Source organism: Hyaena hyaena, unplaced genomic scaffold, assembly GCF_003009895.1.
Source record: "Hyaena hyaena isolate Hyena2069 unplaced genomic scaffold, ASM300989v1 scaffold_116, whole genome shotgun sequence".
Lineage (NCBI taxonomy): Eukaryota > Metazoa > Chordata > Mammalia > Carnivora > Hyaenidae > Hyaena > Hyaena hyaena.
Window position 1 is genome coordinate 3,003,096 of NW_024080748.1, and position 19,472 is coordinate 3,022,567.

Below are 19,472 nucleotides of genomic sequence, written 5' to 3' on the forward strand. Positions count from 1 at the left end.
GTATGTGGTTTCTTTTATAGGGTCTAGGATCCCTGTAGTAATTAACCATAAAATGCTCATATAGCTAGTAGAAGTGTATGTCAAGGTGTCACACTTTAAAAACTATGGAAAAGGAAGGAAAGATGCAGAAGGAAGGGTTCAAGTCAAGAGGAGTACACACTGTTAATTTCCATCTAGGAACAAAGGATAGTGATGAAACCTGTCTTAACTTCTGTGCTGAGGGAAACAGTGATTCCATTTTTACAGGGTCTAGGGGATGCCAGGGACATTCCAAGCTTCAGTGAACACCAGGATAAAGGCCATCCCCTTTAATGGGGAGTGTGTATCTGTAGAACGGATTGGACATTCCCATTCTCAATCATCGAAGAAAGAGACAGATGTTAGGATGCGGTAGGGTCTTAGGATGTGGGGAGAGAGCCTCTTCCTCCTGCGAGGCAGGGTTCCTTTGGGGCTGGACTCTGGAGAGCCTGTGCTTTGGGTGACAACAAGCGTGGGCTCCAAGAAGGGAGGCATGAAATGAGGGGACCCTATGAGGATATACTGCGGCCTGTGGGAAACTTAATATTTGATCGATTCTGTCCTCTAGGAGAGGAATACATTCAGAAGGGTTTAGCAATACAGGGCATCATTCATTCAGCAAATTTACTGAGTACCTAGTAGGCGTTAGGCCGTGTTTATATGCCAGAGAAATGAAAGCAAAGAGACAAGGCTTTTACCCTCATACAGAATGCTGGGGGTATGACCCCCCCCCCCCAAAAAAAAACCCCACCAAAACAAAGCAAATGGTAGGTATAAGAAAGAAACTAAGTGGGGGCTGCTGGAATGGCAATGGAAACTTCTTTAGAGATGGTGGTTTGTATTTGTAGAGCATTCTTAGCAAAGGCTTAATTAGCTCTAAATCAGAGGCTGGAGGGGTGGGACCCAGGGTGAAGGGATGAGCTGAGATGATGACAGGCAGACAGGATTACGCAGAGCCCAGAGCAAGGTAGTGCATTTAGTGGGATAAACATGCGAGGCTCTGGGACTAGAAGCTTGAGACAATTACCTACTGAAATTACTGCAAGTCAACTTCCTCCTAACAAAGCATTCTGTGGTTTGAGTACATGCTCGGAAGGGAGAAAATGGCATGAGGAAGGAGAACGTTTCTGTTCCTCCCACATAGCGGCCACAACATTACTTTCTAAACGTACGGAAGAGCATCACTCCGTCGGTTAATCGAACGGATCAACTGCTGCCCATTGTTCAGGACGAAGGTAACACTTATGTCTAAGCACTTTACATGTACTAAGTCATTTTATCCTTACAGTAGCTCTGGGGCTAGGGCAGCCATTGTCCCCGTTTTGTAATTGAGGAAGTGGCGGCGCGGCGGTGAGAGGTCTTGATCTTGCTCAAGACCACAGCAACAAAGTGACAGAAGTAGGATTCAGACGGAGTAGGTCAGCTGCGGAGTCTCTGCTCTCATTTAACCACTGCGCTTTAAAGACTAACATCCTTAACTCGGGGCGCCAGGCTTTGGTCCCTATGTAGGCTCCAGTACACTCCCGCGGCCTCCCGCGGTTCCCTGTCTCCACCCGCTGCACCCCAACGGGATCAGAAGCTCAGGAAGCGTGGAGACCCAGGCTCTTGCCTGCGCTTTGCCTCCTCCGCCACCAGACGGCGCCCCAAGCGGGCCGCTCCTCCACTAACAGCTCATTCCTAAAATAAGCGACGCACAGAGGGCGCGGTGCCCACTGCAAAGCCGCTGCGGCGTCTCTCCGCCTCTGGGCTCGGGGGCGCGAGTGAGAACCTCCCGCTAAGACCTGCCGCAGCGCGAGGAGGAGACAAAAGTCACGTCAACGCCTGCGACGTTCCCTCCCCGCTTCAGCGCTTACTCTGCACGCGCTACGTCAACCCGGCGGCTGGAGGAGGCCGAGCCTGGGCTTTCGCCCCGCCCACCCGCCTCACGTGACCGACAACCGCGGCCTCGGGGCCGGAAGCGCTCCCAAACCCACGCGCGCGCTCCCGCGTTTCTAGGCGACCCCTGAGCCTTCCCAACTCTGGGCCCTGCCGCGCGCTGGCGCTCGTCCCCGGGATTCCGGGCCCGGAGAGCTCGGAAGCGGCTGCGCGCGCGCTGCGCAGCCCGGTCCCCGCCCCCAGGCGCGCGGGGTTCCGGGGAAATACCGCCATGTGCTCGTTAGCGCCGGGCGCAGCGGGTGGGTATCCCCGGCCCCTTAGCACCCGGCTCGCCCCGCTCGCAGGCCGCGCCGCCGCGGGGCGGGAGAGACACCCGCGTGTCCCGCTGCGTCCCCTGGACGCGGGGCCGGACGGTGGGGCCTGGCCAGGAGGGTGAAGGAGATGCGCTGGCCGGGGCCGCGGGGAGCGGGGCGGGGGCCGCGCACCCCCGCCGCTGCTCCGCGTGTGCCCGGCTCGCCCCGGCGTCCGTCTCGGGCAGGGCTAATCGTTTGCGTGTACTAGGCGGCCGGGGCACTGTGGAGGACGAGGACGACCCGCCAGAGCTGTCCGACAGCGGTGACGAGGCCGCCTGGGAGGATGAGGACGATGCCGATCTCCCCCACGACAAGCAGCAGACTCCCTGCCTGTTCTGTGACAGGTTCGTCCCGCCCAGTGCCAGGCGCCACCCCCAGGGTGCCGGGCCCTGTGGGTACGTGTGGTCCGCAGTCAAGCCCGAGCGGACCGCCCTCGAATCCTTGAACCAGTGGTGTGGAGTGATGCTTTGTTAAGGCAGAAGCCCAGTGGCTATAGAGGGAGAGCCGTGAACTGGAAGCCAGGTTATACTAGTTCTCTTCGACAGGCCTCAGTTTCCCCTCGTGTGAAATGAGAGGGTTTGGGACTGAATCTATGGTTCCCAAATCTAGTTGTGCAGCCTTGTCACCTGAGACTTAAAAAAGAGACTGAACTCTGCACCACACCCCTTCTAAATCAGTCATGGAGTCTAGGAATTTCCTATTTTTATAAAGACATTTTCTAAGGTTATTCTAAAGAGTAACATGTCTGGGAGTCACTAAACTGGATAACCCCTCGGGACCCTTCCAGCTTTACCACTCTATAATTCATTAATAAGTAGAGAACTTCTCAAGTGACAGCATTATTTCCATTTTGAACCATCTGAAGAATCATGTTTCTTAGGAAGGGGCTCCCCACCTATCGAAGAGAAAGGAATTGATGCATTTTTCACTTAGTGAAAAAGACACTACAGTATCAACTTGTTCGAGGTCACAATGCTGTTGTTTGTCTCATATCCAAATCCCTATTCTTTGCACTTAAAATTCTGCCTGTTCATCTCAGTAAGCTTTGACTTTGGCTGACTTTCTGGGCAAGTGGGTAAGAAAGAGACCTGCTTGGCACTGGCCAGCGTTACTTTAATAAACGTTTGCCAGTTTCCCATAAATCTGGGCATGGTGCCAGTTGGTGGTGTATTAGCTCCTCTTGATTCATCATTGGTCTCACATGTAGCCTCATTTGCATAGGTACAGAATGTTTACATATACTTTAGTTGTCATAAAATAATTTGAATTGAGCATCAGGGTTGTACTTCTCTGTGATGGGCTGTACAAGCACAGCAAGGTAAACATTTGTTGAAAACTAACTGCTGCATTTGTGCCAGGCACTCAGATGAATGCAGCTTTTCTGCTGTATATTCCTGTCTCAGGTGTGCTTGGGTTTTGCAGGTCACAGAATAAAGAGGTCTGATCCTCACGATGTCCGTAACACCAGTACTTTCAGAACACTACAAGATTACCTCTGAAATATGGCGCTTTGGGAATACGCCAGCTGTAAAAATTACATTTTACGCTTTGTTTCTAAAAGCAGTCTGAGGTGTTGTAGTTCAAAGCCTCTGGAAGCAGCACTGACGGAGAGGAGAAAAGAATCTTCTGTAGGGAATTTTCATGACTTGAGGGAAATAGACTCTATCAAAGGGAGTTCTCTTCCTTAAAAGCCTTTTGATAATCTCAGTGCCATTATTTGGCAAATAAATTAACTTTGACGTTTAAAAAGTTGTTCGGGGTATAAAATGGGACTCAGAAGTACTAATTCCCTGTAGTAGTGCTGGGTTCCTCTCATGTACAGGTATGTTTGTTTCTTCTTAGTTGTATGTAAAACTAGAAACCAGCAGAAGGGGTTAGTGTATATTTAACATGAAATCCATATTTAGACTTTTGAGGTGACTATTTCATATAGCTATTATTTGATTTTTCAGGTTATTTACATCTGCTGAAGAAACATTTTCACATTGTAAGTCTGAGCATCAATTTAATATTGATAACATGGTCCATAAACATGGTGAGTATGGTTTAGAATAAAGACAATTTTTGTTGTGAAATTTATGTTCAAACTCTGTATTCTTCCAGAACTTTCCTTTCCTCTGCAAGTTCAATATAGTGAAAAATATAGGAGCAGCCTGTCTAATGAAGTTTTTTTTGAAAGTGGCCTTTGAAAAAGGACTAATTATAAGTCATTCTTCTAGATGAGATTCACTGTATTTAAGGTTATATTGACTTCACAACCAAAAAGGAAAAAACAACATTGGCATGTGATTGCATTTTTATTTTATTAGAATTAGGGAGAGCAAGGACAGAGGTGGAATGTGGAAAAAGAGGTAGTCATTATGAAAAAGGACAGTTTACCAGGTCAAAGCATAACATGAGCTTCAGGGCATACAAAGTTGAGTTTGGTAAGAGTATAGAAAAAGAAGTGATTAGGTTAAGGTGGTGAGCGAAATATTTGGATGATGATTCTTTTGAAATTTGCATTTACACATACTTCCTTTTTTTGTTGTTAATTTTTGTTTATTTTTGAGAGAGACAGAGCATGAGCATAAGCATGAGCAGGGGGAGGGGCAGAGAGAGAAGGAGACACAGAATCTGAAACAGGCTCCAGGCTCTGAGCTATCAGCACAGAGCTCAACGCGGGGCTTGAACCCACAAACTAGAAGATCATGACCTGAGCCCAAGTCAGATGCTTAACCGACTGAGCCATCCAGGCACCCCGTCACATACTTCCCTTATAATTAAAGTCTACTTCTTTAAATGGATGCAGAAGAGCTACACTATTCCACTAAAATTAAATACAGAATTGTTTTTTTAGTCCTTGTATTTACTATCAACTAGAAAAGACATTAAACGTGATACGTTTATAAATCATAAATTCAACTGCACCTGCTTTTGTAAGACATAAATGACTTATTCATTTTTTTATGTGCCATTTTATAATGTTTATTTATCTGAGAGAGTAAGAGAGCGTGTGCCACGAGTAGGGGAGGGACAGAGAGTGAGGTAGAGAGAATCCCAAGCAGGCTCTGTGCCATCAGGGCATGCCTTTAGTGCATTTTTAAACTGAATTGGAATCATACTTTAAATATAATTTTGAGGTATGCCTGGGTGGCTCATTTGGTTAAGCGTCTGACTTCACCTCAAGTTCATGAGCTTGAGCCCCAAACTGAGAGCTCAGACCTTGGAACCTTCTTTAGATTCTGTGTCTCCCTCTCTCTCTCTGCTCCTCTCCTGTTTGTGTGCTTGCTTTCTCTCTCAAAAATAAATAAATTTTTAAAATTAATTTTGTAATTTTTTTTCATTTAATAAGGTTTTTGAATGCCATTTTCCATATAAAACCTTTTAAACGCTGTTATATTTCTCATAACAACATTATTCATGACAAATAATACCCAGTTGGTTGGATATTCTATTGCTTTTCCTTTTTTCAAATCCTGCTTCATTTCTGGAAAGAAGAGAACCAGAGAACAAGCCTCATTGTTTTTTAACTTACATCATTTAACTTAACGTAAAAGCTATTTCACTTTGTATACTCTATATCTTGAAGGAGCCTCCAGGCTCTGAGCTAGCTGTCAGCACAGAGCCCAACGCGGGGCTCAAACCCATCAATTGTGAGATCATGACCTGAGCCGAAGTTGGAGACTTAACCGACTGAGCTACCCAGGCGCCCCTGTATACTCCATATCTTTACAAAATTATAATTTGGTAGGCACCTAAAAATAGAGGCTTTAAAACTTCTGGCTCTATTATCAGCTGTCAAATACTTGTTAAAATCTACAACCAAATTTTTCTGATTTGTGTTGTTCTTACAAATGAGGATTTGAATTCTAAAAACTAATTTCCTACTTTTTAGAAATGCAAGAACAGCATTAAAAATGTCATCTGTGTGACTGATTCTTAAATATTCAGAAGTATTAAAGTTACTATTTCTAGATCTTAAGAAATTCAAAACATTGTAAGTTGTATTTTAGAGGACTGAAATATTTTATTATCTAACCCCTATAGAACAGGTCAGTTTAGCAAAACTCTTACATTAAAATAGGTGAATTATTTTTTTTTTCTTTTTAGGACTGGAATTTTATGGATACATTAAACTAATAAATTTTATTAGACTTAAGGTAAGTTGGTAGCTTAATTTATAATTTTGGAGACTGAAGAAATACCATGGGGACCAATGATGCACTGATTTTAGAAAAATACAAAGAACTGCTAAATGAAGAACTGGTTTAGATTTTAGCATCATATTGGGGGAATCATGGACATTAGGAACTAGTATAACATGGAGCACCAAGTAAATGAATATACACCATGCTTCATAAGGTGTCATTTTTAACTATTTCTAGGAGGTGAATCGATGTTACGTGAAAAAGTAATACAGTGTCCAATAATGGGAAATATTGATACACAGTATTTCTCTAAAATCAGAAAGAATTTGTAGTGTGATTTCAAGTATTGTGATTGTCTTTTCTATTTTTCAAATACTTTGTCCTTTTTTCTATTCAAATGAATGTTTATGTTGCCACTTCCTCCAAATCCAAACAATATTGAATCCAATATTGAAGCCATGTTGCATATTAATGTAAGCAGTCATCCAGTCAAGTTAATGAAATGACAGGTGAACAGAGACTCCTTAGAGGTTTTATGTAACGTAGACATGGTTCCTTTTTTAATTTAATTTTCCTAGTTTTTACTAGGGGGCTTTTGTGATTATATACAGTGAAAAAACATGCAATTAATTTTACATCCAGAATCCTACAGTTGAGTATATGAATTCCATATACAATCCAGTGCCTTGGGAGAAGGAAGAGTATTTGAAGCCAGTATTAGAAGATGACCTATTACTTCAATTTGGTAAGATGAACTCACAGTATCTATTTAACGTAGGGTCATTTGTAATAGCAAAATGGTGGTTAAAAGTGTTCTAGGAAAATATATCACCTCCTTAATTCTCTAAAGACTAGTTGGTTTCAGTGGGAAGGTTAAATTTAAGAACTGCCAGTCACACTGATCATTACCAGAGAGTAATTTAGAAATACGAGCTTGTTTAAATATTGTATACACGATGCTCTGAAACATAGGGGGACTTGAGAGAATAATTTTTAGTTGTAGGCTACTTTTTAGTCTGCTGCCATTGACTAAAATTTTAATTTAGTTCACTAAAATGAATTATACTTTATTTTAAATTAACCATAATTTTAAAATCTACTGATTCAAAATAATTTTAAAGTAGATTTAATAATATCTGCTGCTTTTGTCTGACATATTTAAGTCTGATAATTGACTTTTCGTAAGATATCCAGTTTCCTGAGATTTTGTTTGGAGGCAGAACAGATGCCGCTCCAATTTCCATGAGCTTACCTACATACACAACCTCTGCGGCCTTCCTCGGGGCAGAGCCACTCTCATCTCCTGACTGGAGCTTTCTTACTTAGTTACTTGCTCTGTGCTTGGGCCATTCCTTATTGAACATGGATCTTATGAAAAGTCTGTCGGCTTCTTACAGATACTTTAATGTTCTTACTTAACCAGGGTTAATGATTTCTGTTATTTCCCCTTATTTGTATTTTCTTCTTTGTTTCTTGTGTCAGTAAGGTAAGGTAGAGGGTTTGCTCTTTTCAGACCAGTAAGTCCATTTTAAACAGACATATACCTTCACATATAGTAGTTTGACAATGTGTAATTGAGCAGTTCTCTGATTAGTGAGAACTGTGGGCAACTACTCATTTCCTTGAGTAGTACCACCGTTAGGTTGTGTGGTGGTGCAGTTTGGCAGTGAGGACCTTAATGTAGGAGTCAGGAACTATGTGACCCTGGAGAGAGCTTTCTGTTATTCAGTCGTCATCCAAAAATGAAGAACCCAGGCCAGATTTCTAATATTCTTTCTAGCTCTAAAATTTGGTGAGTCCCAGATTGATTCCTTCCTGTTTTTACAAATTCTCTTTAATCTCCTTTCTCCCCAGAGTGGCCAAAGTGATGTCTTTGATAAATGACAAAGTGCCCACTAAGTGCTCCTCATGACTTCCTAAACTCAAAATCATTCATGGATCTCTCACAGGATGAAAGTAGTATGTTAAATGCTTTAAAAACATGAATAAGTGAATCCTTCCCATTGGGAGCCCACAATCTTATAATAGTGAAAGTGTTTTGTTTTTAAATGTCTGGCATTTATTGTAATATAGATCAAATATTATAAGGTCAAATGTGGGAAGTTTCATGAGAAGTAGAAAAGGTAGTATAGTTCAGAAGAGGAAGAGATTATTCAGACCAACAAATATTGAGTGTTGTTTACTGGTCACTGTGGGTTTAGATCAGTATTGAATCTAACTCTCCAATTGTACATAATTTCTTTCAGCCTTAATTTGTAAAAAGGTGATAATGATACCTACCATATAAAATTGTTGCAAAGATAATGCGTATTAGCACAGTATCTGTCAGAGGGCAAATGCTTAATAAAGGAGAATTAATGTTATTAGTAAATAAATTCGGCCTAAAGGAGTTTGGATGAAGTCATGACTGCAATCTGGAACACTTAAAGAGACCTAGTTAAAAAAGGAGAACTTGAACCAGGTATGCCCTTGAGTGCACTGCCTGTGTTCTCGGTCTGTGCTGCTAGCCATTGGTGGAGAGGGATGGAAGAGAAGGTTGTCACTCCCCGGGCTCCAAGCTTGATTACTGACCATTGTACCTCCACTGCCTTTCAGTAAATATTTATTGAGCATCTGTTAAGTGTTAGGCTTTGAGGATGTATAAGATGCTAAATTAATAAAGATGATTAAGGAAATAAGCAATGAAGGTATGGGGGGGTAGGTAACTTTACAAGGGAGAAACCTGGCAAACACTACCACAGCCAGGTAATCTTACATCAGTGATCCACCATGTTGATGGTGTGAGCTCTTTATATGATGTCGTGAGAATGGTACTTTCCCTCTAGCCTTCCTCCCAAAACTGTTAACTTCAGTCTCACCATGGAAAACCATCAGACACTCAAAGTAAGGGTCATCGTACAAACTTCCTGACCAGTACCCCTCAAAACTGTTAAGGTTGTCAAAAACAAGGAACGTCTGAGAGACTGTTATTGCCAATGAGAGGCTTAAGGAGACATGACAATTGAATAGATTAAAGTGTCCTGGATAGGATCTTGGAACAGAAAGGGGACATGAGGGAAAAACTAATGAAATATGAGTAAATAAAATGAGTTCTTGTTTTAAGTGCTGTGTAATATTTGAAACATTCCACAACATTCCACAAAGGGTTAATACTCTTTTACATAAAGAAATTGTAAACATTGAGGGACAAAGGATCAAACACTTGATGGAACATGAGTAGATAGTTCACTCAAAAAGGTTCAAAAATTGCCCAACAGTGAGGTACCATTTCTTACCTATCAGACAGGTAAATATTTTTAAAGTATGACAGCATGTTCTGTTGCCAGGGTTGTGGAGATGCAAGCACTGTCATATATTGCTAGTAGAATGCACATTTGTCGACAACCTCACCAAACTCTATATGCACTTACTTTTTAATACAACAGTTTATCTGATAATAATCTGCCTCAAGGTCTCCAACTTGAAAAAATATAGACACAAGATAATTCAGTATAACATTATAGTTTCCAAATATTGACAACAACCCAAATGCCCATACACAGGAGATTAATAGAGTAAGCTTTGTTGTGTCCATGCTGTGGAGTAGTATACATCTATTAAAAATCATGGAGACCTCTGACCTGGTAGAGTGACAAAGCTCAGAGGAGTACCTATGGTATGATACTCTGTTCATGTAAGAAAGGGATTTGAGAAAATGCATGTGTCTGCTCATTTGTCAAAATTAATACAGGAAGGATAAACTAGAAACTAAAGAGAGTAGTTACTTATGGAGTTTAGTGGGACAGGGATGGGAAGAAATACACAATGGGGTTGAAGTTACACGGATAATGAGGGAGTGACACTTCTCTGAGGGTACCTCTGTTTAGCTCTGACTCTTAGAACTGTGGTAGTATTTCTCATAGCCTTTGTGTAATAAAAAAAAAAACAACAAAGCATCCGGGATGTGTGTGTGTGAAGGCACAAATGGAACACAAACACTAACAAATGAACTTAACTATATTACAGAGGAATAATGCAGTAGAGAAGTGGGTAGGGAAGGAAAGAACTTTGTGAGTAACTGAAACCTTGACTGGATATTGTGCCGAGGCTGTAGGTAAAAAGAAGTACATAAATGCTGCAATCTAGTAAGTAAAGGTGTTTCCAGCAGAATATGGATTAGCAATTCTGGCACTACTTTCTGTATGTAGCAGCATGGACAAGTAAGTAAATATGTTATGGATAATAAGAGCTAGGTTTCTCATTGTTAGAAAAGGAGGTTCAAAGAAGGAAATAGGGAAGGTTAAAATGAGTCCTGTGGTGATTAGGTATATCAGAAGTATCGGTATAAGTATAAATTCTACAGTTTTTAATATCTGTTCAGAATACAGATATGTGTACATGTGCAGGTTAGTATAGACACATATATTTCGTAGCTCTGTTGAAAGAGCCTAGAAAAACCCCGATAGCAATGAGCACACTTATTGCTGAGATTTTAACAACATTATCCAGAAAAGGAACGAAGGCTTTTTTGAGAAGTGATTCCTTGGATGGGGCAGGATGATACGAGGTGAGTCTGGAAGAGCTTGTGCCACAAATTAAGGACATACTTGAAAAGAAAAGGTTGGGGAGGAGGGGACTTGCCAAAAGAATATAGGAGCCAACTCCAAGAATGAAGGAATCCTCATGGCCAAAGCAGGAGGAGTTTGAGCAACACAGGAAGTGATACTATTGGGTTTTAATCCATAGGATAGAAAATATCCATGAATCCATAATGATTTAGGCAACCAAATAAACAAATGGAGAAGGAAAGCTTGATCTTAGAGTAAAACTTTCATTAATGTAGAAGGGAAGAGAGAAATAGAAAATCACCATTAGGCAAACACCACAGTAATAACTGGCAGAAAAGATCACCAGTGGATGCTGAGATTAGTGGGCAGAAATTTAAGGTGAAACAGGTTGAGAGTATCTCCATCAAGAAATTTAAGTACGAAGGAGATGTTAACTTTTCCAGTAGACACTACCACAACCAAGTGATCAAGGTTAACATCATCATTAATAAGTTAATATTGACACCAAGAAACCCCTTGGTAAAATGCACTCAGAACACATTTTTCTGTTCTTGCCAAAACTGTATAACTTTATTCCAGTAATGAAAAAACATCAGGGAGCGCCTGGGTGGCTTAGTCAGTTAAGTGTCCGACTTTCGCTTGGGTCATGATCTTGCGGGTCGTGGGTTCGAGCCCCGCATTGGGCTCTGTGCTGACTGACAGCTCAGAGCCTGGAGCCTGTTTCAGAGTCTGTGACTCCGTCTCTCTCTGACCCTCCCCTGCTCACGCTGTCTCTCTCTCTCTCCTAGAAATAAATAAAACATTAAAAAAAATTAAAAAAACATCAGAAAAACCTAGGTTGATGGACAGACTACAAAATTAGTGATCAATACTCCACGGAAGTGTGATAGAGTTCTTGGGTGCAATATTCTAAAAATAATTAGTTCAAGGTACTGAATATTTTAGTTCTGGTCTTTTATATGTTTTTGGATTTTTCTAATTCATCAGTTGTTGAGAGAAGGTGTATTTACATTTCTGTGATTGAAGAATTGTCTGTTTTTGCCTTTTAATTCTGTCAGCTTTTGCTTTTTTGAGGTTTATACTCATTTATAATTGTTACATCTTCTTGATAAATTGACCATCCTTTGTGGTAGTTCTCAGCTGCCAAAATGAAGTATCCAGGTGATTTGAACCTCCTAAGACAGAATGTAGATGTGGAAATTCATCTTCCCGAATATGGTTTAAGACTTTGAATTAGACTGTTTTGATAAATTGTAGTTATGGATCTTAACGTTTACTGAGTCTGTCCTCCTTTTCAACATTTAACCTTTAGTATATGGTTATCTACATATTATTAGTGTTGAAAGTTTTTACTTTGTCTTTTATTGCAGCAAAAAGCAAAATAGAGAAACAACAAAACCAAGAAATCAATTCTTTTAATCAGTTCTAATCTGTAACTTACACTAACAAGTTGGCTCGCAAACAGTTTGAAAAAAGGTTTTTTTTGTTTTTTTAATGTTTATTTTTGAGAAAGAGACAAGCGCACAGAGAATACAGTGGGGGAGGGGCAGAGAGAGAGACGGAGACCCAGAATCCAAAGCAGGCTCGAGGCTCTGAGCTGTCAGCACAGAGCCCAGTGTGGGGCTCAAACCCACGAACTGTGAAATGACCTGAGCCAAAGTTGGGCGCTTAACCCACTGAGCCACCCAGGTGCCACTTGAAGAAATTTGAAAACGAAATATACAGAGTTGTAGTATGAAGTAGAAAATATGGTGCTGTCCCTAAATAGTTTGGACATATTTTGTTGCTCTCATTAATTTTTGATGAATTAAATAGTGAATGAATCTATAGTGGTTTTTTTTCTGCCAGACTGATAGGAGTTTAGTGGTGTACTGCTGGACTGCTTTTATAAGAAGTTCCACTTAGGCTCTAGTCTCTAAGTTATAATATTCTCATGTACTTGTTTCTTCTTTTTTTTAATCTTTATTTTTTGAGAGAGAGAGAGAGACAGAGAATCCAGTCAGGCTCCACGCTTAGCATGGAGCCCAATGCAGGGTTCAGTCTTACAACTATGAGATCATAACCTGAGCTGAAATCAAGAGTCGGATGCTTAACTCACTGAGCCACCCAGGCACCCCTCTCATGTATTTGTTAAGCTTAGTTATTTTGTCCCAACTCTAAAGAAGTGTCACAACTAACAACTGGTGATAAGTAAAAAAAAAAAAAAAAAAAAACCATGTTTCACCCAGTGCTGTACTGAAGAGAAAAAGTATCTTCATTGCTTTTATTACTTTACATTGATCTGAAATTTAATTGGACTGGAAAATAGACCCTGGGCTTTTATAACTCTCACTAGCTTTGTGTATTAATCTCTTTTTGTGGAGTTATTAGTTCTACAGTGGAAGTTAATGATTATACATAGTGAAATTAAATTTAAACCAAGAATTTTTAATAATATTAGGAATCAGGATATTCAATAATATCAGCAATCCCTCAGTATATAGATTACACTACCCCTTAGGATGAAAAACTTAACTGAGTATATAGAACTCTTTATGTACACACTGTCCTTAATGAATGTGTGAATCTAATACCTGTTATTTTATAGATAAAGACTCAGAGTCTGAGAAAGAACCATGTGTAGTGGCAAGAACATGAGCTAGGAGGGCAGGCATGTGTTTGAATCATAGTTTTTAAATTAAACATTCAAATGACTTTGAGCTAGTCACTTAATTACTCTGTAATTTGTTTTTCCCATGCTCTAAAATAGAGATATTTATATCTTAGGTTTGTTTTGAGGATGAAACGAAATGTAATGTGTGTACTTGAAAGAAATCTGGTGATAAGTACATATTAGGGCTTTTTCCTTCCACCTTTTTGTTTCTTCTTGGGTTTGGTTCAGTATAGTTAACACTTTTGTGTGTGGTTAACTTAACTACCTAATGAAAAACTGTAACAGCATGTTCTTTACATTTAAATGGAAACAGTTTGGATATTAAATATTTAGTTAGGAGTACTTTCACAAGTTTTTCTCATCTGGCTGCTTAATAGGCACTCAGAATATATTTATTGCTAACATGTTTGTATTTGCTTCGTTGTTAGAAGATGGCTTAATGATAACGTCCACTCATTTCTTTAGATGTGGAAGATCTTTATGAACCTGTGTCAGTCCCATTCTCGTACCCCAATGGACTCAGTGAAAATACATCTGTGGTTGAAAAATTGAAACATATGGAAGCCAGAGCACTGTCTGCTGAAGCTGCACTAGCTAGAGCACGTGAGGATCTGCAAAGAATGAAGTAATTTATCAGTCTTACAGAAAATTTGTTATTTAGATCCCGAAAGTAATTCAACTTCTAATAAAGTGGAATATGGTAAAACATTTTGCGTATTGGAAAGCACAATGTAGGTATCTAACTTTAAATTTATTTTAAATTAATTTTAATTAATGATATGCAACATTTTTATATGTTATAGTTGATCAGTGTAAAATTCTGTGGTTTTTACCTGTTCTCACATACTTCTTTATAATTACTTTTGTACTAATGGTAATTTTTCTGGGAGTGTTATTCTCTTGAGTACTTTTGTTCTTTGAATTACTCTGTATCTAATAGGTTTCTCCATTTTACTTTTTCTCTCCTAGGCTTTCACAGGGAAGTGATTAATATTTTTGAAGCTTGGGGAAAATACAGTTTGAAATTTTTGTTTTTGAAGAATCAAAATATAATTATGTAGTATTTAGTTAGAAAACCACTGGGCTCCTGGGTTGGCTCAAGTCATGATCTCACGGTTTGTGAGTTTGAGCCCCGCATCAGACTCTGTGCTGATAGCTCAGAGCCTGGAGCCTGCTTTGGATTCTGTGTGTCCCTGTCTGTCTACCTCTCCCCTACTTATGCTCTGTCTCTCTCAAAAATAAACAAACATTAAAAAAAAATTTTAAAATTTAAAAAAGAAAGAAAACCAGATACATGGAATGATTTTCTTCAGTGAGTAAATTAACTTTCTGTTAGCAGTACTTCTCAGAATTTAATGTGCATAATGAATCACCGCGGAATTGTTTAAACTGTGGATTCTGGTTCAGAGGTCTGAAACAGGGCCTGAGATTCTGCATTTCTTCCTAGTGTTAGATATTGTATTTGTAAGTTGGTTGCCATTCCCTCAGTACCCATTTGATGGTTTGCCAGGATGTTCAACAGGGAGGATAGTACGACTGATTGTGGTTCTCTTTTCCTGTTTTTGAGATTTCATGCTGGATAATCTAGTAACAACAACAACTCTCCTATCTGCCTCTGCATTTCTCCCCCATTGTATACATTATAAATTATTTTTTTTATGTTTATATTTGAAAGAGAGAGAGAGTGCGTGCATACGCACTCCCGTGAGCAGGGGAAGGGCAGAGAGAGAGGGAGACAGAGAATTTAAAGCAAGCTTCGTGCTGTCAGTGCAGAGAGCTCGATGTGGGGGCTCAGACTCGGGAACCATCAGATTATAACCTGAGCAGAAATCAAGAATCAGATGCTCAACCAACTGGGCTACCCGGGTGCCCCATTATCGATTCTTAATGTGTTGTGTTCAGAGAGAGAACGGAGTTTTAGAGCTGGAGTGCATGGTGATGGTGTGTGTACATAATTCTCAATTTGGGTCAACTTTTTGCTCATATAACCTTTCCATGACATAATATGGTTTTAAAGAATATTCATAGTGTTGAAATAAACCACATTGATTCAGCTGCTAAAAATAAGATTTTAGAACCATAGAAATAGTAAAGTTTAATAAAGACAATGTGCTTTTGTTAAGTTGAAAGATACAAAGAGCTCTAAGCTGCAGTTGGCAGTGTTTCTGAGGTTTGCGGAAGGAATGTTTACAACCCATTTTGCATACACCATTGCTTAAGGTCCAGCAGGGGGAGCTCTCACTTGCTTAAGATAGATTGTGAGTTAGAAAGCTCATCACACCACATACCCCACTCCCTCCCCATTCCTCTCCCTCAACCTCTAGCCTTTCCTTTTTTCACGGTCCAATAAACCTGTCTCAAGGGTCTATTTCAAATTGATTACAGGCAATTTGCTCAGGATTTTGTGATGAACGCAGATGTCAGAACCTGCTCGTCATCTACTACTGCCATTGCAGACCTCCAGGAAGATGAGGATGGTGTTTATTTCAGCTCATACGGGCATTATGGGATACATGAAGAAATGCTAAAGGTTAGAAAACAGCACAAATGTACCAAGTCCATCCTAAAGGAAAAATAGAATAAAACAGGTTCTTAATATATATGCTGTAAGAGAACTAGTCGTTTTTTGTTTTGTTTTTTTTAGAACTGCTTTTTAAATCTCTTTGGTGCTTAATAGGACATCTTGGGTTGAAAAGGCTACAGGAGCATCACAGTCACTATAAATTCTATTGAAGATTAGTATTATATCATTATTTACTCTATTAGTAAATCTTTTGCTTGAAATAGAACATTGGAAAAAACAACTGCTGCTGATTTTCGTCTTCTTAGGAGCAACTGTTAAATAGGAACAATTAATTTCAGTGTGATATAGCAGTATTGACCTCAGTTTGAGAAAATAATTCTTTGGTACAAAGTTTATAAATAATTCTCACAATTGTCACGGCGTAACTTTTTTACATTTGAAATCAATTTCCTAAGTTGGTCAAATCAAGTTTTTAAATTTGGTTGGTTTTGATTTTTATAACGATAACATCCATATAAAATATAAGTAGATTTCTGGCTATACTTGGTAATTATATATTTTATCATGTATTATAGATTGTAAAATGGTAAGATGTAAAAAATATCTATAGTTAAACAAATGTTGGAATGTAAAAAATTGATTGAAAATGTTAGAAGTTTATTTCTGTGCATTTTTTGGAGGCCACTACTTTTTCTTAAAACCAACCAGCAAAAAATTCATTCCTAAATCCTTCCTTACAAGAATGTTTTGTTTTATGGAAGCCCAAAGACCATGTTCCCTGACACATATGCATTTAAAATAACCAGGAATATTTAATAACATGTATGTATTTTGTGGAGTCAGATTTGCAAGATCACAGAGGGGAGGTCTGCTGATTAATAGTAATAATAATTACTTGGGTCTTTTAAAGCAGTGTCATGTCATTTCTTTCCCAGTGACATGTCACAGTTGGTTGTACTTTCTGTTGCCACTTGAGTAATGGCATAGCATTACAAATAATAGTTATCTTATCAATGATGAATTATTTTAAGTCCAGAGTGAGTTTGTTTGAAAGAAATTGATTTGCTCTGTTTTCTATGTTAAAATTAATTTTATTGCATCTAGAATTTTTCTTTTTAAGTTCACTTTAGCCCATCTTTGTCATTTTAAATCGCCCCCATCAATTTAAATGCCATGAACCTTTTAATGGCTTTGGTATGGAAATTGCATTGAGTTTTTCTGACCGATAAGGTTACTGAGACTCCAGGTTGGTAGTATACAAAAGTGTCTTAGGTGCAGTCATCAGGGAAATTTAGTTTGTCTGTCTTGGACATTTGTAGCAGTATATCCGTAACTAGAGGATCTTCACAGCTGATCATATATTGATAAGTCCTTTTGACATACATATGGATTTAAGAAGTTCCACCTTGAAGTTTCCACTGCTACTCTTTTCATTTTAGAGAATCATTTAAGAATCCCTATTGGGGCGCCTGGGTGGCTTAGTTGGTTGAGCGTCTGACTTTCGCTTAGGTCATGATCTCGCGGTTTGTGGGTTCGAGCCCCACGTCGGGCTCAGAGCCTGGAGCCTGTTTCAGTCTGTGACTCCCTCTCTCTCTGACCCTCCCCTGCTCACGCTGTCTCTCTCTCTCTCTCCTAGAAATAAATAAAAATATTAAAAAAAAAAAAAAGAATCCCTATTAATACAGTTTTCCATGCCTCACTTCCTGTTAGCTGTTACACAACGTAATTACCTCTCCTTGGGGATGACTTGATTAAGTGTTCATTGGAAATATGTATTTATTCCATGCAAAGAAAACTATTTATATTTTGCTAAGTTGTGTGCTGTGGATGAGTAGGAAATGTCCTGTATATCAAGTAATATTTTGTTTCTTATCAAAACTGTTTTTAGCACACATAATCTATTTAAGGTTATGCTACCACCAGCATCTCACTTGCTCTTTATAAATAACTTAAAATTGAGAAACATGTATAGGGCTTCTATTTATGCTTAGAATTGGCCTTGCTTTTATAGGAAAAGTATTTAGATTTTTGATTGCTTAGTCTCAGATAGTTCAGTGACACTATTTTGGCATTGTTGTGATTATAATTACAAATATAGGTGCTTTGTGATCTTATTTTCCGGAGTTCCGATGAAAATAATGTTTTTGAATTCCAGAGAGACAGTCAATGGAGGGATGGATTACGTGAGCTTTCAAAATCCTTCGCTACTTTATCTTTCAGAAGAAGAGTCATTGTTGACTAATGTTGTAAATCTGAGATGCATCACTCTCTTTTTTTCCTAAGAAAAGCATTCTTCATCCTGATGGACATTTATCACAGATCATAGTACCATTAAATAACTTTGCTTTACTGGACTTGTGCTGCCCCTCCGGGCTCCATCCACCTGTCCATTTGAAACACACTGCTGTTGGGGCACCTGGGTGGCTCAGTTGGTTAAGCTTCCGACTTCGGCTCAGGTCATGATCTCGCGGTTCATGGGTTCGAGCCCTACGTCAGGCTCTGGAGCCTGTTTCGGATTCTGTGTCTCCCTCTCTCTCTGACCCTCCCCTGCTCACGCTGTCTCTATCTCTCTCTCTCTCTCTTTCTCTCTCAGAAATAAATAGAACATTAAAACTTTTTAAAAAAAAGAAACACACTGCTGTTCATATGTACATAAATTTTATAGTATATAACTCTTCTGTAGTCTCATTCTTAATATTTTTTTTTATATTTGTATGAATGATTCCGTGGGACTTTACTAGTCTTTAAAAGATTGTTTTGCTTCTTAGTAATTTTATTTTTCTTTTGTGTTCCTTGGTTTTAATAGGTTGGTGCAAAAGGTAATTTTGTAAATTTCTATTTACGTTATTCTGTATTGAAGTGTCAGTCTTTTCTGAGAATACATTTTTGGAAGTGGTCATTAGTGCCAGCCTTTTATTTCTTGCATTGTCATGTTGAGTGGATTCTTTCAGTTATGAAATTGAAGGTCTGCCATGTCCAGGGCCCTGTGTTTGGTGTACTGTGGATTTTATCGCAGCAAGGTGAGCATGTGGACCAAAGCACAGGATTCTGTAGGGTGAGCCCGGGACAGAGGGCTGCGGTTGTAGGCAGAGGTGCTCGGATTTAGGGCAGGGGTTGGGGTGCTCGTGCTGAAGTTGGAGTAGCGCTGAAGTTGGAGTAGCGTGAAGCAGCGTGATTGGTGAGAGCTGATGGGCTGATGTGTATGCGGCCAAAAATCCCTGCCTGTAGTAGAAGAAGAGTATAAAAATGACCAAAAAATATATGGAGTGGTATATTTTTTTTAAAAAAGACTTTGCATTATTTAACATGTGTGAATTTATTTAAACATTAGACTCTCTTGGTAATTCTTAAATTAACCTCAGGGAAAGGTTA

The 19,472-nt window shown here is 39.5% G+C and overlaps 1 protein-coding gene across 2 annotated transcripts in view; it reads left to right on the plus strand.

The window, feature by feature from the left end:
* Positions 1–1,976: 1,976 nt before the first annotated feature.
* The window catches only part of PRMT3 (protein arginine methyltransferase 3), a 129,860-nt gene continuing 112,364 nt past the window's right edge, over positions 1,977–19,472 (plus strand). Inside the window, exons 1-7 of one of the 2 annotated variants that reach the window (XM_039236752.1) lie at positions 1,977–2,192; positions 2,455–2,590; positions 4,199–4,281; positions 6,339–6,388; positions 7,019–7,121; positions 14,042–14,201; positions 15,962–16,106. In XM_039236752.1, the coding sequence (XP_039092683.1) occupies positions 2,165–2,192; positions 2,455–2,590; positions 4,199–4,281; positions 6,339–6,388; positions 7,019–7,121; positions 14,042–14,201; positions 15,962–16,106 (705 nt within the window). In that variant the 5' untranslated portion in view covers positions 1,977–2,164. Of the gene's footprint in view, positions 2,193–2,454; positions 2,591–4,198; positions 4,282–6,338; positions 6,886–7,018; positions 7,122–14,041; positions 14,202–15,961; positions 16,107–19,472 lie in introns of those variants that run through there. The other variant, XM_039236753.1, reaches the window with a different exon arrangement.